Source organism: Rattus rattus, chromosome 3, assembly GCF_011064425.1.
Source record: "Rattus rattus isolate New Zealand chromosome 3, Rrattus_CSIRO_v1, whole genome shotgun sequence".
Taxonomy (NCBI): Eukaryota; Metazoa; Chordata; class Mammalia; order Rodentia; family Muridae; genus Rattus; species Rattus rattus.
In genome coordinates, this window is record NC_046156.1 from 57,599,306 (window position 1) to 57,623,256 (window position 23,951).

At 46.8% G+C, this 23,951-nt stretch overlaps 1 protein-coding gene across 1 annotated transcript; it reads left to right on the forward strand.

Annotated features, from left to right (window-relative positions):
* Positions 1-3,833: 3,833 nt before the first annotated feature.
* On the forward strand, positions 3,834-22,751 carry Tent5c (terminal nucleotidyltransferase 5C). The gene is made up of 2 exons (XM_032897630.1): positions 3,834-4,066; positions 20,532-22,751. The coding sequence occupies exon 2, from the start codon at positions 20,558-20,560 to the stop codon at positions 21,731-21,733; it is 1,176 nt and encodes a 391-aa protein (XP_032753521.1). The 5' UTR covers positions 3,834-4,066; positions 20,532-20,557; the 3' UTR covers positions 21,734-22,751.
* The last annotated feature ends 1,200 nt before the right edge of the window (positions 22,752-23,951 follow it).

Below are 23,951 nucleotides of genomic sequence, written 5' to 3' on the forward strand. Positions count from 1 at the left end.
GGGACTGAACCCAGGGCCTTGTGCTTGCTAGGCAAGCGCTCTACCACTGAGCTAAATCCCCAACCCGCTATTCCTTTATTTCTTAATCTGTATGTAGATAGCATAAATTTGCTTAGTGTGGAGGGACATTCATTAATCTACGTGCTTACTGAGGTCCTGCACCCCCTATATGCATATTAATAATGCTGAAACTCATCATGTTATGGGAGATGCCTAGAAGATATTTGAATGAATTTTATAACTCACTCTGAGATAATGTAATAAAAAAGTCAGGACATCAGAAACTGGTAAATTAGGGGACACGTGATCAATCTTCCAAGTCTTTCCTACCCAATGAAGTCTTTCTTACTCAACAAAGACAGTAATGGAGGGATTCCTTCGATTTGCTGGAGTACTGAAAATAGTTTTACTGAGACATGGAATTTCTAGGGTTATTCTAAAAGAGGGTACTCTTGCATTTTGAAGGCTGCTTTATCTGTTTTCCCAACTGCAGCTTCTCTAGGCACAAACCAGTGGATTATTTTGAATGGAAAGAAAAAAAAAAAAAGAAAGAAAGAAAGAAGGAAAGGTCTTTGAAGCATTTTGATTGGCTATTTGCCATCAGAGGCTGGAATCTGGCAAGGAGGTACCAGAGTCTTGCGTGGATAGTTTAAATTATCTGGTTCTATGTCCAGTGGGCAGGACCTGGCAACCTCCTGAGCCTCCTGCCAACTTCAAGGTGCCACAGTTGGTGAGGTAGAAAGAACACAGTGTATTTAAAAAAAAAACAGAAGAACGAAAGAAACAAAAATTATCTAAAAAGTTCAGAAAAGCTGTGGGGATTAAAAAAGAAGTCTGAGGAGAAACATACACATGAAGGACTATAACAAGTTTCGTCTCTGGACTGGCCCTCCCCATCTCGGACGTTGAACAAAATGTCACCTAAGCAAAGGGCAGATCAAACTTTAGGTTTAGAAGTTTCTTGTGATAAGAGCACAGAAGGGACTAATAGGAAACAGAAGGACCAGCCAGCTGGGAGGGGACCTGGTAGAGACCTGAGAAGGGACAGAACACAGCATATGGCAAACATATATGTCTGAAACGTCATGATAGAAACCACTAGATTGTATGCTGACTTTTGTAGTAGATGTTTTTACATCTACTGATATCAATAGCTACCTCTGATGACCATATCCATGTCAAAGGCCAAGGTAATAATTTGTTTAAATGTTATTGAGATTGGAGCTTTGCAGAAGGTCAGTTACTTCCTCAAGGCTTAAAACCCAGTTCTTAGAAGAGAGCATAGGCAACCATCTTTGTGGCTTTGGGCTAGGCAGAGATTCCTTAAACAGGGCACAAAACACTAAACATTAGAGATATGCTTGGTAAGTTGGGCTGATTGGAAATTAAGAAACTCTTTTTACTGATAATAACAGTAAACTATAAACCAGTTACAGGTTGAGAGAAGGTATTTGGAAGAGATATAAGAAAGGAGTTATATCCAGACTATGTGAAGAACTGAATACAGTTCAAATGGGCAAAAGACACACATAGACACATCCCCCCCAAAGACCATCATAATGGATGATAAACATTTGAGAAGTTGCTCATTAGCACTGGTCACCAGAGAAATGAACGTCTAATTATAATGAAATACACATCCCGGTTTTTTATTTACAAAGAAAACACTTGGGCCACGGAGATGGCTCAGAGGGTAAAGCTGCTTATGACCAAGCCTGAGGATGACCTAAACTCAGTCCCCAGCTCACACACGGTGGAGAGCTGGAACTCCAAAAAGTTGTTCAATGACTTTCACACGCCCACTGCGGCACGCACATCCCCCTCCAACAACAGTAAAATGTAACTAGAAAAACTTTAAACAGCATGATCCCAAAGTGGTAAATATGTGGGGTCATCGGGAATCTTTACAGCACTGGTTGGAACATTAAACAGATTTCCCGTTCTGCTTTACAAATATATCTATTTTTTGTTTGTTTTATGGTTTACACTTGTTGTCCCCCCCCTTTAGTTATCGTTAATAACTCGGATAACTGGAAATACATTTAAAGTTTAACGTGTGGATACCCTGTGAACTAGAATTTCCAGTCTCCAGCATGTGCCTGACACAACTGAATGCTGTACAGAAGACACAGGGAAGAATGTGGACAGCAATTTCACTATGGACCGTCCAAAACCTGAAGCAAGTGAAACGCATATCAAACAGTCAGCTGACTGCATACATTATTGGTTATTTAATGATTATGTAGTAGTGAAGAATGAAACATGGTTACATACAACACGGAGAAATCTCATTGACGGAAACATGCTCACGCTCTCTTTCCCCATGTGTAGTTCAGATGCAGGTACAGTTGATATATGAAGACTGAGATCTTAATATTGGTAACCCTGTAATATGTTGAGTGGCAGGCGCCAGGGCCAAGCTGGAAATGTTCTGGGTGACAGCTCTGTGGGTACACACACCTATCATTTTGCACACAATAATAGACACTATGAGATCAGACAGGGCTCACATTACAACAACAAACCTGGCCCTATAGCCTGAATTTGTGTTCAAGAACATGTAAGTTCTTATACTGATGTCTTATACTGTTATAGTTTTGAGAATTTCCTTCCCCTACCAGAGAAAGCACGTTCGTGAGAACCCTTCATAGTCTAGCAGACACTGCAGGGCACTCATGCTCCACAGAGGTGCTAAGAGGGCAGAGGAGAGCACCGATTCGATTCAGGAAACCATCTAGCCCCCAGTACCCAGCAGAGGGTCAAACGAAGCTCAACAAGTGTTTATTAGCACAGCTTTCTAATTTATTTAGTAGCTGGCATGAACTGCATACCAAGCAGTGCATGATTAATAACTATTTCCCTAATATCGACCTCACACTTCCATACTACAGATGGGAAATAGAGGTTTTTGGAGAATAGGTTAAGCCAGTTAGTAAAGCTGGGCGTGGTAGACCACGCCCATAGTCCCAGCAGTTGGGAGGTGCACACAGGAGGACCAGTTAAAAGTCAACCAAGGCAACTTGGAAGCCTGTCTGGGGTTCAGGAGGCATTGTATAAAAAAAACCCAAAAAACCAAAGCAAACTATCCTCTTGCAAGGCCTTTCCGGATAGTTAAGAGGTGAAGATTTCCACTCATCAGCCTTAATTCTGAAGCAGAGCCATCAACCACGTGCAAGGAAATTAAGGGCCGTGTGTGTGTTTGGGGGCGGGGATGGGGGTCCCCCGCCGGCGAGCAGTAACAAGCAGCAAAGCCCAGCGCTATTCTCAGGAGGGCTGAGCTGCTGTGCTTAAGGCTTTGGTGATGGCTTCCCAGGGCTGCCAACTGCACACAGGTGTCCCCGCGGCCAGAGAATCAGCTGCTTCCTTTCCCCCAGGACCACGACCTCACCTCCAGCCAATTTGCTCGAGTAACCAGAAAGATTTCCAAGGCCCACTTAAGAGTTTTCCGACTTCACAAACACCGAGCGAGGCAAGCGTGGGCTTCCACTCCGGGATCCCGGAAACCAGAGAGCACTAGGGCGAAGAGCGCCTAAAACTTTGAAAGAAGAGCACCCAGCAGGAAGTTGGGTAGAGGGGAGAAGAGTCCAGGCGAGGGGAGGCTGAAGGTAGAGAGGAGCGGAGAGGACAGAGGGAAACTGTCCCCTCACGCCCAAAGTTAGTTCAGCGCCCACAACCCGTCTCTCTATTGCGCCTGCGCAACGCTGCCTCTTGGTCACCCCGCCCCTTTGCGCCGCGGGAGGTTTACTTGTCTCTCGGCAACCATTGACCCGGGAAGCCAATCAGAGGGCAGCGTTCGTCCAGCCCCCCGCCGTCAGCGCGGGGCGCAAGGATCCCTCGGGGCCTCGGCCGTCGCGCCCCGCCCTGGCTCCCCCGGGAGGCCGGCCGCGGGGCGGGGGCAGGGGCGGGGAGGCGCGGGGGAGTGGTCAGGCCGGTTAAGATCGGAGGGGGCGGCGGCCGGACCGCTCACTCGCCGCAGCTGTCTGGGGGCCTAAGTCTCCGCACGGCTCCTGCTGGGGGCTGCCCACGCCAACCACCTGCTTCAGTCACCTCCTCTTCCAACGCCCAGGTAAGTCCACGCTCCCCTCCTCCACAGGTGGGAGGATGCTGCTGCGGTCCTCCGGTGGGGAGCCACGCACTCTGGCTCCGGGTGGGTCCCCGCAGAGCCTAGTGGGGTGCCCGGGAGATGGAGGCTAGAAGCCGACAGGTGTCAGGACCCGTCCGGCTCCCGCGTCCCTGACGCAGGCTTACCTCTGTAAAGGAGCGCAAACTTTTCGGAGACTGCGGTCGGGCTTTGGGAAACTTGGGCGAGTTCCTGCTGGCCCGGCGGCAGTTGTGTAGGTGGCTCTTTCCCTGCTTCTGCTAGTCGGTACTCTAGCTCTGAGCTGCGCCCCTGTGGCGCGCACACGGAGCCCGGAACCCGGGCGATTTTGAACCCCGCGGTTTTGGCGGCGTAGATGAAGACGCTGCGGTCGGGGGCTAAAGCCTGGCCGGAGAGGGGAGGGCAGTTCCCTGGGCTCAGTGCCCAGGATGGCGGCTGAGATCCTTCTCTATTTGGAACTGTGGGTACCGCGCGTGGTCAAATGATCGAAGCTGTGCGTCTCTCGGAAACTTCTCGAGAATACGGCGGCTGTGAGACCTGGTTCCTCCCCTTTGGGTATCGAAAGTCGCTTACTGCGTAGGCTGAAAGCCATGCAGTCAGTCAGTTGACTCTGATAGCGGTGCTGTTGGTGGCTTAGAGGCGCGGCTCCCGGATCGTCCCGAGCGTCTGCGAGGAGGGTGATAGCCCTTTTCCATAGAAAGAGTTAAGGAACCTGCAGTGCCAGCTGGTAGCCTTTACACCTAGCACTGGCGGACGGGCAGGCAGGCAGGCTACCTCAAAGTCCTGATGAGGAAATGCCTGGTTTTTCAAGAACGCAAAACTTCCACCGGCGTCGATTGTCATACCTAGGTGCTCTGGGTCCCTTTCTCCCCTCTTCCCTTTAATGTGGAGAAACCCTTCAGAAAGTCCTGATCAATTCCTAAGTCTTAAGCCCCTCCCCTCTCAATTCGAGGATTAAAGTGCTTACAACGAAAGACTTAGTAGACTTACTGATTTATTAAGAATAGCTATATATATAATCCTTTGAATTATGACGAGTTTGGTATTCTGAAAGTAAAGTTAAAATGTTCAGATTCTCCTAAATTAGACCCCCAGCTGCCCCAGCTACCCTGGGAAGGAGGGTGACGGTGGCCATTGCTGGCTACAACAACTTCCACTGTAATTTGCTTGGCAAGGCAGCGAGGGAGCCAGAAAGCTAGCCAGGCAGCCAAGAGGGTGGTAGGAGAGCTTACCAAGAATTCTCCCGAGCGAGCTGGAAGTCACTAGAGGTGTGATTGTTTTTCCACATTTTACCCCGCAGTTGAAGGGTGTGGGGTGAGGAGTAAAGAAGGGCCACTTTTCTCTCCCTGCTGCAGCTGGACCAGCAGTGGCCCTGTCCTCTGCAGTCCTTGTTTGTGAGGATGGAGCGCTTAGTATCCTAACTGAAGAGATGGTTTGGTTTAGGAGTTCACACGATAGGAACTTTTAGAAGGATGAGTTCGATGTGTGGAATACTTGTCCCAGTATCTGCACAGGATGTCGATGACTGTCATTAAAATTGTGGGGGTTGTTCAGCGATCTCTAGACAGTTACCAAAAGAAAGGTCCCGAAGTTTTATGAGTGACTTTAGTGTGTGCACCTAGAACAAACAGTCACACTCTTTAGGCTGAGTTTCTCCCATAATACCTACCTTGTATCTAGAGATTAGGTTTGTGAACTCAGAAGGGAGGACTTGGCTCTTGGCCCTGTTGGTCTGAGTGTGAGTGGAGTGCCAAGAGCTCACTCTTCAGCTTTTCCAGTTCTGCTGCACGCATAGCTCCCAAGCTTTCTGCAGAATTTTCAGCCTGGACGTCTCCCCCAGCCCCAGTGGGCTCCCAGTCGGGCACACGCTTAGCCTGCATGCTAAGTCCAAGGCCAGGCAGATTACACTTGCCTTGCACTGCCCATCGGAAAGTCCGGGAACCTCTCAGCAATGAAGGCAATTTAAAAGTGGGCTGTTGTGCCCTGTTGTACTATTAGCTAGGCTCAGCTGTGACAAAATGGGAACGCCGCATTGAATGTTTCCTTCCTTCCTTTCCTCCCTCTCTGCCTCCTGCCCAGCTCCATCCACTAAGTAGTACCCTGCCTTCTTCTCTCTTCTATGCTGTACTGTCTCAGAGTCAGCCATGGAAGAAGGGCAGCCTATGTTACTAAGAAAAACCATAGAAGCAGAGATGTGTTGAGTTAAGATGATGTTTAGGGGTTTATCTTCCCTGTCCTCCTGAAAGCGATCTCTCCCTCTCCCTCCCTCCCCTCCCCCCTCTCAATTAATAGGTGGTGAGGCAGAATGAGGTGTTTCTTGGACTAAGACTGGTCTGTTCCTTTTTCTCATCAATGAGGTAACGGGCAATATGGGGAGATGCCCTCTACCATCCCGCTGTTTTGACTGTAGCTGTTGAAATTGTATTATGACACCAGCCCCTCCATATTTAAAGGTGTGCTCCATGAGTTTAAAGCTACTTGAGGCAAGAGTAAAGCTGACCTCCTAATTTCTTGAACCCAAGGTTTCTCCCTCTTTGAAACCTTTTGATTGGATGCATTCATCGAAAGGAAGCTTAGAGTTCAAAAGGTTTATAGAAAACATCTTCACATAACTCTGTAAGGGAATCTTCTGGACTTTTTCACATTAATATTCTGTACAGCTGGGCCCTGGTAGCTTGTTCTTGAAGTGTTTGCAGAGCTTTTTGAAACAACAGGGACAAAGCCCTTAATAAGAAGAAGTAATTGCTGACACGAAGCAGCAGTGTGTGTAAGGTTGTCCAGTGGTTTCAGAACATTTCCCACTGTGGGTCCTTAAATTGGGTGGTCCTTTTTTCTTGGATAATGGTGGTTGAGTCAGAAAGTGCTTCCTAGGTGGTGTTTGGTGCCAGGTGCCAGAGAGGCCAAAGGAATGGTATGCGAAAGGCCTGTGGAAGAACTTTAGAGGTGAGAGAGCTGGCCTGGCTTTATGATAAACTTGAAGAACTTGTTTTTCTCTCAGTTGTCCTTGCACATGGACCCCAGAAAAGTGGGGTTTGTGGTCACTCCAGAGTCCTCACCCCTGCCTAAAAAGTGCATGCATGGCACATCTATCATGTGAATGCACATTCTGCTGGGGGCTGCCTGCTGTTCCTTGCAGAGAAGGAAGCATGGTTGAAGTAGCTATCCTGCTGGACCAGAGGACCAGATGGGGCTTTTTGTGTCAGTAGCGCCAGATTTAAAAGGCTGGATGGTTTCCTGATCATCTTTTCAGTGAAGCCTCTGCAGCATAGGCTTGGAGCTGAGGAACAAGGTGCCTGCAAATTGATCGACAGCTGAAACTCCTAAAGCGGCCAGCTTCTAGCCCTACCCGAGCACCTCCACCCACCCCGCCCCTGCTCTTCCAGCCCCTGCCCTCCCAGTCCCTGCTCTCCCAGCCCCTGCCCTCCCAGCCCCTGCTCTCCCAGCCCCTGCCCTCCCAGCCCCTGCTCTCTCAGCCTCTGATCTCCCAGCCCCTGCTCGCTCACTCAGCCTTTCTCTCTCCCGTGTTCACTCAGCTGCTAGCTCTGCTGACTCTTCTGTTTTGACTTTTTTGTTTCTCGATGTCCTCGCTGACCTGGTTTAGAGGGGACTGTGGACAGGAGCTAGATGAGAGCATCAGCAAGCCTCCCTATCTCTGGCCAATGCTCAGTCCTTTGTGCCTGGAGCACTAGAGTAAGCGCCCAGGAACTGCCCATCTCTGAGGACTCTCTGCCTTCTTCTAAGATTGTTATTTCCTGATGCTTTCCTTGATGCTCCATGGCCAGGTCTTCCTTAACTGTCCTTCTTTGCCGTGCAAAATACAGACTTAGATATTTGGAGAAAAAAAACTGAACATATAGTCCCTTCCCCTCTGACCTCTGTGCAGGCTCTGACTGACCTCTCATCTGAGAGGACTGCCTTACCCCGCATCTGTCTGCTCCAGTATGTTATATGGGCTTTTTGTTTTGCACATTTTCTTGTTTTTATTTTAATTTAAAATTTTTAATATTGAGCTGAAGGGGTTTGTTGTTGTCATTGTTTCGCCATCTCCCATTGTCTCCCCATCTGGCCCCTATCACGAAAACTGAAAAATTCCCAGGGATCATGAGCCATCCCCTCCTCCCACCCAGTATTCCTTAGCTTCTACCCTTGGCCTTACAGGGTGAGGCCAGGTACCTTCTGTGTGGCCTGGCTGCGTGTCTCTGACCCTCCGTGTGCTGTGGTGACGCCTGCCCCTCTTTGTCATAGAGATCCGCATCAGGATTCCACAGCTGCCTGAGGCGCTGGTGCTAGCTGTGTGTGGACTATGGGGATGTAGAGAAAAGAGTACAGTTAGGACACACGGCTGTTTGCTCTGGGTTGCTCATCTAGAAGCCGGCACTGCTGTTGCTGCTGCTGTGTCCCATTCCAGACTGTTGTAGACTTTGTGCTTGCTTCCTTGCCTCTTGTAGGCGGACCCTTCTCTGGGGGACACCTGGGCACTGATCCTGGCAGACCCCCTTGGCTACTTCATTTCTTTACTGTCATCTATGTAGCAGACAGAATCACTGCTGTCTCAGAGACATGAAACCATTTAAACAGTAAATCAACTTGTCTGTTAAACTATGTTAGCAATCAGTGCAAGAAGATGTAAAACAGATTACATCCATTAGATCAAGCCTTGGGGGTCTGTGCTGTCTTTTGTACATACTATGCACTTCTGTTTGGACCTTCTACCTTTCTAAGCTTGCGGCTACTGTACTAGGTGGTTCAAGTCTGGCCAATACGCGCATGTGTTTTACCCTCAAATCCTGGTTCTCTCTGTGTGAGAAGCAATAGTAAGCTATCCAGAGTTACAGGAGAGAATATATAGGCTGTACGCTCTGTGTGGCCAGGGATCTCTGTCTCCTGCCCTCAGGTCACAGAGTCCCAGGAGAGTGCTTAAAACACAGTAGGGTTGGGTGTCTGAGCAAAGGAGAGGCGGCTCAGCCATCACACTGACTTTCTGGTGAGCATTCATCCTGCGAGGCAGACTTGACCCCTTAAAAATGAAAACCAAAGCAAGCAAACAAACAAAACCCAAAAGACAGAGAACAAAAGACAAACAAAACAAAACAAAAAACATTAAGGACCCCAGGATGTTTGCGTCCTGTTCCTTGCTCCTGATTTAGTAGTTTTTTTCCTTAGAAAATGGCTGGAAGACAAGGAGGTGAAATCTGAGATTGTCAGGGGACTAGGGCTGAATTTTATTAACAGTTAGAAGTTTGCCAATCATTTGTCATTAGTGAGAACTTACCAACAATTAAAAATTCAAACAAACACGCAAGAGGAGTGAGCCATCAAGGCGAAGATGTCCCGGAGATCTCTAGTGACAGTCTGGTGAGCTGGAGTGACTCATGAGGCTCTGTGCTGGTAGGACACCACCTCTTAGAAAGTCAGTGTCCGTGTAAATATTGTTCTGTGGATTTATTTCTCCATGTAATGCACCCCTCCATGATGTATTCAAGTTTAGCATGTTTCTCTCTGCCTGTTCCTATGCTTAGAGGTCTGCCACCTGCTACCTTAATGCCCCTACCCTGAGTGGATGACATGTAGTTCCCAACAGCCCTGAAACAGAGGCCAGCTTGCTCTTAGACATTTGTGAATGGGGTGTGTATACATGTCTTACCCTGATAAGTACTGCATCTGAGAGCTAAGTGTTGCTGGTCCCTTTCTTGATAAGACCCAGGGATGCTACTAGTGACGAGGCAGGACTTGGAGACACTTGTACAGGCTGAAGGTTTTTCAAGGCTCTCAGCTGGAGAACTGGATGGTGATACAGCCGTTGAAATAAACCTGAGGAATGTGGCCCAGTCCTCCTCTACACAGTCTCCTAGTTTGTTTTCAGTCCAGTCCACCTCTAAAACAAAAAAGGACTGGCCCCTGTTCGGGGAGCCCTTTGTGTGAGTTCATAGCAGTAATGTCTGACTTAGAAATGCATGCTGTGGCAACCATTACATTTCTAGTTCAATTTGTGCAGTCAAGGCTTCCTGTTGACACCTTGGGGGGAAACGCTCAGGGGCTTTCTGCCGTGCTGCTAACCCATAGTGTCTGCATTCTGACAGCATTAACACTTACATCCGCAATGACTTCGGGGTGTTCTCTTGACTATTTACACTTTGAGCCATGCCTATTGGAATACCCACCCCAGTGTTTTGATTCTGTTCTGTGCTTTTGAAGTCACAGCATGACTCCTTCCAGTATTATCTCCCCACCCCACACTTGCTTAGGCATCCTACTTTGAGAGGTAGGAAGCAGCTTTCTGTTTGGAGCTCTGTTCAGGTAGTGTCTGCACAGGACACAGTTACTGATAACTACTGGGTATTGGTATCGGGAGGGGGTGTGTGTGAGAATCTTGGCACACAGCAAGGCAGCCCCCTCCCTTTCTATGCCCCAGGGCCTCTGCCGTGGGAAACTGACCAAACTTTTTGCCTTTGGTAAACATCCATGTGAAATGGCTCCTGATAATCCTGAGAAAATAGACCGAGGGCTCCGGCTGAATGTGAAGGAGGCCAAAAGTGAGAAAAGGACATCTGTGAAGGCTGGTGTCTCGCTGATGTCGTCGACATGTCTTCTCTGGGCACAGTTTTCTGGCCAGGGACAGCTCTCGTGAGCTGGGGTAGAATGGGTGGTGGGCATTTGGATGGGTTAATTGTAAATAGGGCTGTGTTACCTGTGGGTATGAGAAACACCTGACAGAAGGGTGTGTTTCGGCTCACAGCTTTACGGTGCCTGAGCATGGCAGGGGGGTACAGCAGTAGGAGAGCGAGTTCTAGTTAGAAAGCAGGGAGAGATGAACCCTGGTCCTCAGCTTGCTTTCTTCTCCTTATTCAATCCCAGACCCAACCTGTAGGGAGATGCTGTGAACATTCTTGGTAGGTCTTTTCCCACCTCAGTTGAACCTCCCTGGAAAGGCTCTCTCAGACACCTCAGACATAGCCAGAGATGTGTTACAAAGATGAGTCTGCAGCCCTCAGGTCGACAACGTAGAGTAATTATCACAATGGCGTATTGGGAGAAAGGTTTGTAGAATATTCTTTATTGCCTTTAAAAACAGTAAGGCACTTGTTTATCTAATCCCACTGGGCTTCCTCATCTGGACTTTTCTGTATACTTGAAGCACACACGAGTGTGTCTGATGGCTGGACTGTCTAACTGTGCTTGGGGGCTGTGCAGTGACTCTTCACTGTTGGGAATCCAGGCTGCGATGAGGGGCTGGAAGCCAACAGACTAAGGGGGCTTCTCTGTTACCTGAGGCCTTAGATAACTTCAGGCCTTTATGATTCCAGAGCTACAGGAAGGGAAGGAGGGAGGACATCTCTTCCGAAGGCCAAATCCACTTCAACCCTGGCTTCATTCTTCACTTCTCAGCTGCTGGCTTTTTATGTCATTCAAAGACCTTGGCTGAAGCCTGGGATGCCCCTCAGTTCTGGAGCACTCAACTTAGTAACACAACTTCTTATCTCATAAGTGCACACACATGGAGATGTCCAAATGCATGTCCATGCACACCTGGGATCTGGCTCTTTTCCCTCAGGTCAAAGACTCTTAAGTCAAACTGCATGGGTGTGCGGGAAGTGACAGATGTCTTATCTGTGGTTGGGTGGCCTTTGTGGTCTGTCCTAGGTTGTTTCTGTTTTCAGGTATGTCCCAGGCTAGCCCTTGGGGGGCTGGTAACTCTCTATAAATATACCTCCCTTTGCTCAGCAGATCCTGGATGCTTTGCCCTCTCAGCTGTAGAGAAGCTTTCTTTAGTCCTGTTGCTTTATCATTGACCAACACTCCTGATCCCCCCAGTCACCAAAGGACATCCTACTGGTTATTTATCCTGTAACTGATGCCCCACCCAGTGCTGACAAATCTTCTGCCATTACTGAAGCCTCTCAGTCCTTTTCAGATCATCTGATTGGCTGGCTCCTTCCACTTCTCTGTTCTTCTGAACTGGCTTCTCATCTCTAACATTGCCCACCCTCCAGCCCCAACTTAGCCTGGATCTTGGAGCACCCATAGGCCGCCTTCTTCGAAGCATTAACTCCTAGTGTAACCATACTTACTATTGCCATTCCGGTAGCTCCAGTGAGCTTGGATATATCTAGCGGAGCAGTTTCTGTCCTGACATGCTCTACACGTGTCTGCCCAGCCTTTAGCACCTGCCATCTGGTCTTGCCTCACTCTAGTGGGTCAGAATTCTCTGCACCCTCTGATTAAAACACCTCCGTGCTTTTTCCCCTGTTCCTTCTACTTAGTGCCACCCCCTCCCATGGCCACCGGAACAGCTAGCTCCTCTGAAAGTCTCCTCCCACTCCGTAATACACCACAGCTCTCTACCTGCTTACCCACTGGAGGGACAGCCTTTTCAGTCCTATTCCTGTCGTGGGCAGCAGTGTGTCCTTGGACAGTTTGCAGTATGCTTCCACTCTTGCTTCCACAGTGTCCGCCCCTGAAATGAGTGGAAACAGCATCTCCTCTGTAGGGATGTCAAGGACCCTTACATATTTATTTACAGTAGAGCATGCGTGTGGAGGTCAGAGGGCAACCTGTGAGAGTCGGTTCTTCCACCATGTACGTTCTGGATCATGAGGCTTGGCAGCAAGTGCCTTTACCCGCTGAGCCATCTTGCCTACCCTGTACTGCTTATATAGAAACCAGACCCGTCAGACATAGAGCCCTTGACATCATTGTCTTGTTGCCTGTCTGGGATGAGGTCCTGAGGCTGAGCACCCAGGTGCATTTCTTGTTTTCTAGCCACAGCTGTAGTGGCTCCTGTTATGAAAAGCAGCCCCAGGGGACCGTGCCTTTGTCAGTACCTGTCTGGCTTTCTGTGAAATGGGTAGAAGTTACCTTGTGGGAAGCAGAGTGGGACTGACTGGAGGATATTTGTTTGAAACCACAGGTGTTCAGCCTCTTTGAGAAGTGGGACTTCCCAGACATGGTGGTCTGTGAGTGATTTCCAGGGTCTCTGTGACAGCTACCACTAAGCCACATTGGAGGCTTTTGGGCCTAAATACTTTGGTTCTAGAGCAGGCAGTGAAGTGTGATCCACTCAAACAGGAGACAATATGTGGGTGAGGAGCCATGGTCAGAGTTAGAAGGCAGCTTGGTTTTTTGTTTTTTTTTTTTTCCCCCTGTGGTTAGAACCACTAACTTTTTGTTCTAGAAATACTTGTCTAAGTAGCAATAAGAAGAGGTTATCTAGTGCACTCGTGGGCTTTGACCTCTGTTCCCTGGTGTCCCCTAACCTCCTGCCCTCCAGGGCCCTTTGAGGGAGGAGTCAACAGTTCCAAGTATTAGGACCTTGGCTCCAGGGACAAGGTCCTGGGCTTTTATGAACCATACTGTTTAAATTGGGGATGGGGGGAACTTGGCTTGTGAAGGTTACCTGGGAATTGATTACAGCAGTGGCTTCTGTGTGCTATTTCCTTTGGTTTTACACACCGTTTACCCCATACTTTATGATGAATAAGAAACAAGCTTGACGGGGGCTGGAGAGATGGCTCAGCGGTTAAGAGCCCCGACTGCTCTTCCAGAGGTCCTGAGTTCAATTCCCAGCAACCACATGGTGGCTCCCAACCATCTGTAATGAGATCTGATGCCCTCTTCTGGTGTGTCTGAAGACAGCTACAGTGTACTTATATAATAATAAATGAATAAATCTTTAAAAAAAAAAAAAGAAACAAGCTTGACCTGTGGTTTTCCCTTCCTTGGGTCACTGAGATGAGAGGCAGCGTGGTGTATGGTGAACATTACTCTCAGTCACTTTTACTTCTACCTAAATGTCCAGGGTTTTAAGTCTCCTTATGTCTAGAGTCCTCTTGTCCACAGGGGAAACGAGTTTGTGCAGAAGATAAACAGACAGGAGCCCTTGCCCTGGCTGGGGATGTCTTTGTTCCATGCCCATATTTCACTGAGAAGCCTCGGGTCTGTGCCCAGGCTTGGTTCTTGCCCATGAATGGCACTTAGCCCAACCTGAAAGCTTTATGAGGAAGACGCACATTTTTAAAAAGAGAGCGTTCAGGAACGGCGAAAGGGAATTCTGCCACCAAGGGGAATGAGAAGCAATGGCTCCTCTCTTCATTCTTAAACCTACAAGAGAGGCAGGAAAAAGCATTGCTCAGTTCCCTCTGGTGTGGATGACAGGCTCCAGGAAGTGAGCTTCAGCTTAAACCAGTGACCAGTTCTGGACCCACCTTTGCTGACTCCCTCTGTGTAGAAGCAAGCAGAACTGTTCCTCAAACATTGACTTTACCGGACTTCAAGTTAATTTGTTTCCTTGCCCCTGTTGTGTTAATTCTGCTAACTAGAATTTGCCTTGGGCCAGGGCCTTTCATGAGCTGATCATGCATGTTTCGTGTGATTCTTTTGTGTGGGAGTTACATAAGTGTTGATTTAAAGCAGTTAATTAAAATGGAAACTGTTGAACTAAGGTCTGGTGTGTTATCTAACCACCAAGGGCTGTAAATTGCATTTATTCTTACAAAAACAATGTTGAAGAAATGCAGGGATATGCATTTGCATTATAACAATTGTATTTTTATATATTTAGAAATTTATTTTTAATTATGTGTATATGTATGTGTCTCTGTATGTGTGGGTCTATAGACGTGAGTACAGGCATCCTGGGAAGCCAGAGGAAGGCCTTAGATCCCCTGGAATTTGACGTACAGATGGCTGTGAACCACTCACCGTAGGTGTTAATATCTGTTCTCAGGTCTTCTGCAAGAGCACCACACATTCTTAACCGCTAAGCCATCTCTTCAACAAGACCATCCCTGCCAAATAATCTTATTAACTTATGCTTTTCTAATGAGCCAAGGATTTCATAGGTATATTGCCTAAATTTATAAATGCATTTGGGTCAGCTTGGCTTTGTCCTGCTTGGATTATGGTGAATTGGGAGAACTAAAACCATGCTATGATTGTGGCATCAACCCACGTCCTATGCTTTTGATGGACTCCATTTCTCCCCTCCCCCCCGAAATTTATTCCACTCTTCATACTTACATCCTAAGAAGTTGTTATGGAGGAAGCCAACATAGAATCTTGAATTTCTAAGCCTACTTACTGCCTTTAAAAAAGAAAGAAGTTCTTGCACTTGTAGCCAGTAATCAGCCAGAGGGCATCACAGAGGGAGAGAGGACATCACAGAGGGAGAGAGGCATCACAGAGGGAGAGAGGGCATCACAGAGGGAGAGAGGGCATCACAGAGGGAGAGAGGGCATCAGAGGCAGCTTTTTGTTTGGTCTGAAGTGAGAAGTAGCTGCCTTGGAAACTGTTGCAAATGTGCTTTGATACTGAGCATTGCATAGTCAAGTCATGGGGAGATGGGCAGACCTGGTATTTTGAGTTTTTCTTTTAACATAAGCAGTGGATGTCTTTTTTATTTTTAAAGTATGTTAGGTAGAAACTTGATGAAAGACCTTCCAGAGGGAAATCCTCCTCTTCCCTGCATCCCCTGCAGAGCTCAATGTTTAAAGGAGGAGGGAAAGCTTCCAAATACATTTGATTTATTTGATGCACGGATGTGGAAATGAGGCAGGGAGGCACTGAAGAAGTTTAATTCAGGGGCTGATGAGTAGAATTCTCATAAGAGAAAGATGTTAGAATGTGGGTTATGAGATTTTAAATTTCTATCTGTGAATACATCCAAGTCCAAAGGGTATAAAAGGCATTTTCTTTTCCACATCCACCCCAAACTGATGATGATGCTTTGTTCAGATGGAGTTATGTTTAGGCACAGAGTTTTGCATGTAGAGTTTTACCCTTTACCACTTGTGATCACAAGCATGCATTTTTTATATTCTTACACACAGAGCAGGCACTGTTAAATCATTTATCCCTCTTCTGCTGTGATGTATGCTCTCAGCTTTATGAAGATCTCTGTGCATCCTTGCAACTATACTGAACATCAGAGGAGAAGGGGTAGAAGCAGAACAGATAACGGAACTTAAAAGTTGAGTCTTCCGCATTTTGGTCATCCTTCTTCTTGAACTTCCTGTGGTCTGTGGATTGCATCTTGGGTAATTCGAGCTTTTTGGCTAATATCCATTTATCAATGAGTGTGTACTATGTGTGCTTTTCTGTGATTGAGTTACCTCACTCAGGATGATACTTTCTAGTTTCATCCATTTGCCTATGAATTTCATAGTCATTTTTTTGATAGCTGAGTAGTACTCCATTGTGTAGATGTACCACATTTTTTGTATCCATTTCTCTGTTGAAGGGCATTTGGGTTCTTTCCAGCTTCTGGCTATTATAAATAAGGCTGCTATGAACATAGTGGAGCATGTGTCTTTGTTGTATGTTGGAGCATCTTTTAGGTATATGCCCAAGAGAGGTATAGCTGGGTCCTCAGGTAGTGCAATGTCCAATTTTCTGAGGAACCTCTAGACTGATTTCCAGAATGGTTGTACCAGTGTGCAATCCCACCAACAATGGAGGAGTGTTTCTCTTTCTCCACATCCTCGCCAGCATCTGCTGTTGCCAGAGTTTTTGATCTTAACCATTCTGACTGGTGTGAGGTGAAATCTCAGGGTTGTTTTGATTTGCATTTCCCTGATGACTAGGGGGGAAACTATCCATAGTAGGGGATATAGAAGCAAAGTTTAGAGCAGCAACTCAAGGAATGGCTATTCAGAGCCTGCCCCACATGTTGCCCATATATATATATGTATATATATATACGTATATATATATATATATATATATATACACACACACACACACACACACACACACACACACACACACACACACACACACACACACACATGCCAAAAACTAGATAAGATTGATGAAGTTAAAAATTGCATGCAGAAAGGGACTGGATATAGATCCTCCTGAGAGACACATCCAGAGCATACCCAAGACAGAGGTCAATGCTAGCAGCAAACCACTGAACTGAGAATAGGACCCCCTTGGAGGGGATTAGAGGAAGTATTAAAAGAGGTGAAGGAGCTTGCAACCCCATAAGAACAACAATGCCAACCAACCAGAGCTTCCAGGGACTAAACCACTACTGAAAGACTATACATGGACAGACCCAGAGCTCCCAACTGCATATGTAGCAGAGAATAGACTTGTTGGGGCACCAGTGGAAGGGGAAGCCCTTGGTTCTGCCAAGGTTGGACCCCCAGTGCAGGGGAATATGGGGGAGTAGTAAGGGGGATGTATGGGGGGAATACCCGTGTGGGGGAGGGGGAGGGAAGGGGATGGACACTTATGAACAGAAACTGGGAAGGGAAATAACATTTAAAATATATGTAAAGAAATATATCTAATAAAAATAAAGTTGAGTCTTACATAGTTCTTCAAGGAGCCTAGGGCTGTACATCAGAGCTATCTGCTGTCCCACATGAGATTAAGCTTTGCCACTGTGGTGGGCTATGAAGTAGCAATGAAAATAATTTTAAGGTTGGGGATCATCATATATATATATATAAAATATATATATGTATTATATATATATTCCAAATCTTCTTCTCCCCCTCCCCTCCTCCTCCTCACTATTCCTTTTTATTTATGGATTGGGTTTTTTTTTTATTTGTTTGCATTTTCATTTGTTTGAGTCAGGGTCTCTATTAGCCCAGGTTAGTCTCAAACTTACAATTCTCCTATCTCAGTCTCTTAAGTGATCCTAGGCGTGAGCTCCATGCGTGACTTCCTTTATTGTTTTGAATGCTTCCTTCTTCACAGTAAATCCGCATATTATTTGATTTACATATTTAAAAATTCTGTCCCAACAATGTATCCTTTTGTGCTGATAGCAGAGTTCCCATCTGTATGCCTCTTCCCTCTATTACAAGCTGATAGAGCTCATTTCCTTTTTTTTTAGAACACTCTGGCTGTTTCTGCCCCTCATCTATTGTGAACCTTACAGCGTATCCAGCCTAACATAGGTTTTAACTTTGAATCTGCTGCCAATATGAAGCTGTGTGAAAGTCTTCACATGTGTACTTTTTGGTGGCTTCTGGATTTTCTGTGGTCACAGACAGCCCTCTGTCCTGTGCTAGAACAGTTCTGACTTTAGCACCACATAGAGGTCCTTTTGGAGATTTCCTTAAAATTATTCCTTTCATCTCACTTGTTGACCACGTTGTTAACACATTTCTCAGAGATGGTGTCAAACGTGTAAGCCTTGGAAGTGCAACAGGTGGCTGACAGCACAAAGCAACTCAACCAGTGTGCCTGACTGAAATCCACCTCGCCAGACTCCAGGTGGTCTAGCTTCTAGCTGTGGCTCAAAACAGGGCTCAAACCACAAGGCCTTCCTGAAATCATTTGAATTTGCTCAGGCGTGTATCTCCTGTACACCGCTCATAAAAAAGGGGGAGACAAAGAACCACCAAGTGTACAGTGAGCACAGAGAAAAGAGAACCCAGCTGTCCCAAATCTGGCTGGAAGGCAAATGCCAGCATCAGTAGATGTTAGGTGTGCATTCAGGCTGTCCATCACAGGCAGGCCATGCTAGGATGATCTAAATAGCTGTGGGCTTTTAAAGCCTCTTTCATCTTTCCCTTGCAAATGCTCTGCTATAGCAAGCGGAGGGGCACCCAACCCGAGAGTCCACCAGAGCCTGCTTCGATCTTGGGTAAGGGTGGGCCATTTCCAGTTGAACAAATTGACAGTCCCTGAACTTTTGTGTTCCTGCACAGGCTCGAGAGGCTCCTGTCACCCCCCAGATTGTTGCTTTCTCCAGCCTTGCACCCGCTTTCCTCCCCTCTGGTGTTCTAGCAACAGCTCACCATGGCTTTGTTATCTTGTGCCCCTCCATAAGTGAACACTTCTGTGCTTTCCTTTTGGCCTCAACAGGAGGACAGCCTCTCTTTTGTCTGTCTGTTATATCTGCCTCCTTCCACCAGAGCTGTGTAAACCATGTCCTGTATTGTTGTCAATCTCTGTGATGGGAACGGTAAAAGCTCATCTCCATGTGACTACTGGGTACCCTGGCACTGTTACAGCCACAAATCCCTGGACTGAGGCAGGCTTGAAATCCATGTTGGAGCCCAAGGAGAATGTACTGATGTGCATTAAAAAGCAGCGGCTTCCACACAATGGGACTGTGGCTGGCTGAATGCTGTCCACACATAGCTTTGCAGGGTGGAAACCGTTCCTGGTGAAATTGGAAGACTGTGTCAAGTCTTTGTTTCAGCCTTTGTATCTGTCTACATGACACTGAATCCAAAGGAATCAACAAGCATTTGGGTTTCTAAGATGCCAATGTCTGCTATTATGTATTGGGATTTCCAGGGCTTCATCATTTTCATCTCTTTTATAGTGAGATATACTTCCATAGTACCACATGAAAGTGTAGCTCAGCGGTAGGCACTTTGCCAGCATGCTCAAGGCCCAGGCTTCAGTCCCCAGTGTGCTACATGCATGTACACACACAGTTATTGGGAAACTTTGTGGTTCCATCATGTGGGGAATGAGAAGTGCTTTCTTTCCCTTCTGGTCTTCCGTTTAACTTTATTCCTCTTAAAGAGCTTCAAAGAACTCTCCTGAGGAAGGCTTTTGGAAGTTTTCCTGCCCCAAGGCCTTGTATTCTTATAGAAGGATATTCACTGCAAAGTAGATCTAACTTCTTCTTGACCACTGCTATTGTCCCACAAACAACTCCACTCTGTCCCACATGACATGATACTTATTGTAGGACAGATTGTGGCCATTTAGGAAAAGGAAGTGGTTGTCTTCCAGAGCTGAGATGTAGCCTATTTGGGGAGAGCAAATGGAGCAGTAGTGTGTATACATGTGTGTTTGTGTGCATGCATGTGTGCATATGTATGTATGTGTGTGTGAGTGTGTGAGTGAGAGAGTGCATGTATGTATGAATGTATGTGTGCATGTGTGTAAGTGAGAGACAGATAGACAGATAGAGAGAATGTATGTGTGTGTGTGTGTGTGTGTGTGTGTGTGTGTGTGTGTGTGTGTGTGTGTGTGTGAGTTGCACTGGTTATTGTGGATTTAAACATCTACCACAGTTTAAGATATAGTTAGGGAGCTAAAAGCAGAAGTAACTTCTATAGAAACCAGAGAAAATTGTAAAACATACAGGTTCTATTTCTCTCTGCCATTAGAGGTCCTTCAGTGTTGTTTAGATGACATGATTAGTTTGCTGTTCTTCACATAAAACAGCCCATTTCACCCCTCCCCCACATAGGTCAAGCGCCCCAGCAGCAGCTAGAGCACCCATGCAGAGCAAAGCAATGCTTTACCACCCTGCTGTCGAGTGAAGCTCGTGCCTTGGTGGGTGTTCTTCTTGGCGTTTGAATGTGTTTCACGGTCCCAGCTGTGCAGAGCGGCAGGCACTGTTGACTGCTGTTTTGCTGGAAGTTGTTCAGAGATAGGTCAGTGCCTTTGCACTGAGTCCTCCACTGATGCCCACTGGAATCCTAACTGGTTCTCACCCTTTACTCTTCAGCTTCCCTGGCCACAACATCCCCTAAGATGGCAGAGGAGGGCAGCAGTACCAAGGACTCCGAGTCCTTCAGCGTGCTCAACTGGGATCAAGTTAGCCGGCTACATGAGGTCCTGACTGAGGTCGTACCCATCCATGGACGTGGCAACTTTCCAACCTTGGAGATAACCCTGAAGGACATTGTCCAGACTGTCCGAAGCCGGCTGGAAGAGGCGGGCATCAAAGTGCAGGACGTCCGGCTGAACGGCTCTGCAGCCGGCCATGTTTTGGTCAAAGACAACGGCTTGGGTTGCAAAGATCTGGATCTGATCTTTCACGTGGCTCTTCCCACAGAGGCAGAATTCCAGCTGGTGAGAGATGTGGTTCTGTGCTCCCTTCTGAACTTTCTGCCAGAGGGCGTGAATAAGCTCAAAATCAGCCCCGTGACCCTGAAGGAGGCTTACGTGCAGAAGCTGGTGAAGGTCTGCACAGACACAGACCGCTGGAGCCTGATTTCCCTCTCCAACAAGAACGGGAGGAACGTGGAGCTCAAGTTTGTCGACTCCATCCGGCGTCAGTTTGAGTTCAGCGTGGACTCTTTCCAGATCATCCTAGATTCTTTGCTCTTTTTCTATGACTGCTCCAGTAACCCCGTCTCCGAGCATTTCCACCCTACGGTGGTTGGGGAGAGCATGTACGGGGATTTTGAGGAAGCCTTTGACCATCTTCAGAACAGGCTGATCGCCACCAAGAACCCTGAAGAGATCCGAGGTGGGGGTCTTCTTAAGTACAGCAACCTTCTTGTGCGGGACTTCAGGCCTGCGGACCAGGAGGAGATCAAGACTCTGGAGCGCTACATGTGCTCCAGGTTTTTCATCGACTTCCCCGACATCCTGGAGCAGCAGAGGAAGCTGGAGACCTACCTTCAGAACCACTTCGCCGACGAGGAGAGAAGCAAGTACGACTACCTCATGATTCTTCGCAGGGTCGTGAATGAGAGCACCGTGTGCCTCATGGGGCACGAGCGCAGGCAGACCCTGAACCTCATCTCTCTCCTGGCCTTGCGTGTGCTGGCGGAACAAAACATCATCCCCAGTGCCACCAACGTCACCTGTTACTACCAGCCAGCTCCTTATGTCAGTGATGGCAACTTCAACAACTATTACATTGCCCACCCTCCAGTTACCTACAGTCAGCCTTATCCTACATGGCTGCCCTGTAACTAACCTTAAGACCTGAGGGTTTCCACAGTGGGAACCCATTTAGGGCAGGGGCTCTCAGGTAGGAGAGCCTCTTTCTAGATGTAGGTGTTTGGCTTTTAAAGGGGACTCAGCTCTGACTCTGTTTTTCTTTGTGTACCCATTGGAATAGTCCACCGACTGTCATGAGCCAACCCTAAAAGGACCCATAGTACAGTGCCACTCGGGGAGATGCAGTAGGAAGCGTGACTTCTCACCATCTTTTTAAGATAGTCACTAACACGTCACTTCCCAGACATTAGCACTTGGGATTTGAGCTCGGCACAGTCTCTGAGATTGGACAGCCAGCGTATGAGAAACAATCCAGGCGCTCTCCTTGGCTGAGTCTACGGTAGACTGCAGGCTCTCTCATTCAGGATTCTCAGCAGTCACGTGAAAGCTGAGCTGATAGTCTCTTACTGTGTCGATTTTAGTCAGCTCCCCAAACTGATAAAACATGAGGGTGCTCTTTGTGACTGAATTTTCACTCACGGGACTAAGTTGTGTATGTCTAGTCCCCATCGGCAGAGCTGAGAATTTCATTCATCAATAAACCAAAGCCAATAGCTGGAGACTTGAGATCTGGTTGAAAGTGGTTTATGGTATATGCTGTGCTTTATCAAGGAATTATGAGATATTGTGGAGAAAAAAATGACCTTTTTTCTTGAAATGTAACTTGAAAACAAAATAAAATGTGGAACATAATGTTAAAGTAGAATTGTGGTGGCGGAGGGGTGGTGATTGTCGATAGGAAACATGAATGTTTTGTTTTTGGTTTTGTTTTTCTTTTCTCTTTAAAGAATTCTTATTGAATGACACGTGCCCCACCCCCTCCCCCATTGGCTCTCTGGTGACTGACTCTCCTTTGCTCTTCTTAAGAGTAAGGAGTGTAGGGGTTGGGGATTTAGCTCAGTGGTAGAGCACTTGCCTAGCAAGCGCAAGGCCCTGAGTTCAGTCCCCAGCTCCGAAAAAAAAGAAAAAAAAAAAAAAAAAAAGAGTAAGGAGTATAAAAAGAAAAAAAAAAAGGGTAAGGAGTGTATTGTGCCTAGAGTCACTGTCACAACTGATAATGTCTTCCCACGTTTTAATTGGAAGCTCATCATTCCCAGTATGACAAAGATTTTGCTGGAGTACATTGACCGTTCTTCACCAATCCCTTCAAAAGTAACCGTTGCATTTCCTAGATAGTTTCCACAGTAGGAGAATCCAGGAATTTCAGGAGAAAAGAGTGGCCAGTGGAACCATTCTAGAATTTCACTTCCTCTCTCCATGTTTCAGGGGAGTAGGGGTTTAGTGTCAAGTCTGGCCCTGTGTGTTCTAGCTACCAAGGCTCTCTGATAGCATTTTGGTGTCCCCGGGGAAGAGACTGGAGAGTCAAGGATGCTCTTCCTTATTCCGTAGATTTAAGCATTATATTTATGTTCTGCACTTTGGAAGGAAAACAGTGTTAATTGCTGGCCCAAATCAACAGTCCACAGGGAGGGATCTAGACGACTATGGCTTTACCTAGTGGGTTCAGAAGAGAGATTTCCCCTTTTGAAATTTTCTGTGGGATATTTTAGAATGCATCACTTTAGGGTATCCAGGGGAAAGATATTCAGTGTTGCCAGCAAGCTCGATTTCTGAAGTGATTCCATCAAATCCATGATCTCAATTGCTACTTTGTTCAGTGACCGTAAAAATCCAAAGATCCAAACTACTGCTTTGTATCTGCTTTAAGCAATGGAGTTTTCTTTATGCAAAAAAGGGTGTAGTAAAAATGAAGTGGCTAGTGATGTGTTTTCAAGTTGCTTCTGAAACGTGCTTTATTAGTCCCGCTAAGAGTTGATCCAAATGTATCTTCACTGTAGCCATGTTAAGTTAGGTCACCAGAAGACTTAGTATAACAAGTTTCTATTGCCCTTTGAATCTTAGTTAGGTTTGAATTGACTTTGGGTTTTGTGAGGGGGACCTGAGCTGTTTCATGATTAAAAGGAAGGTAATGAAAAGGGAACCCAACTTTGAAAACTACCGGTCGTCCATGACCTTAAAAGGCTACAGTTGTAATCAAAGGAGAACATGTTTGCACAGAACTAGGCTTGTCCAATCAAAGCTTTTGAAATGTGTTGGAGCCTCCCTCAATGTAAGCACTTGCTAATAGAAGCAGAAACCAGGACTGCTTCAGTTGACAAGGCTTGGGGACAAGTAAGGGACTGGAAAATTTCCG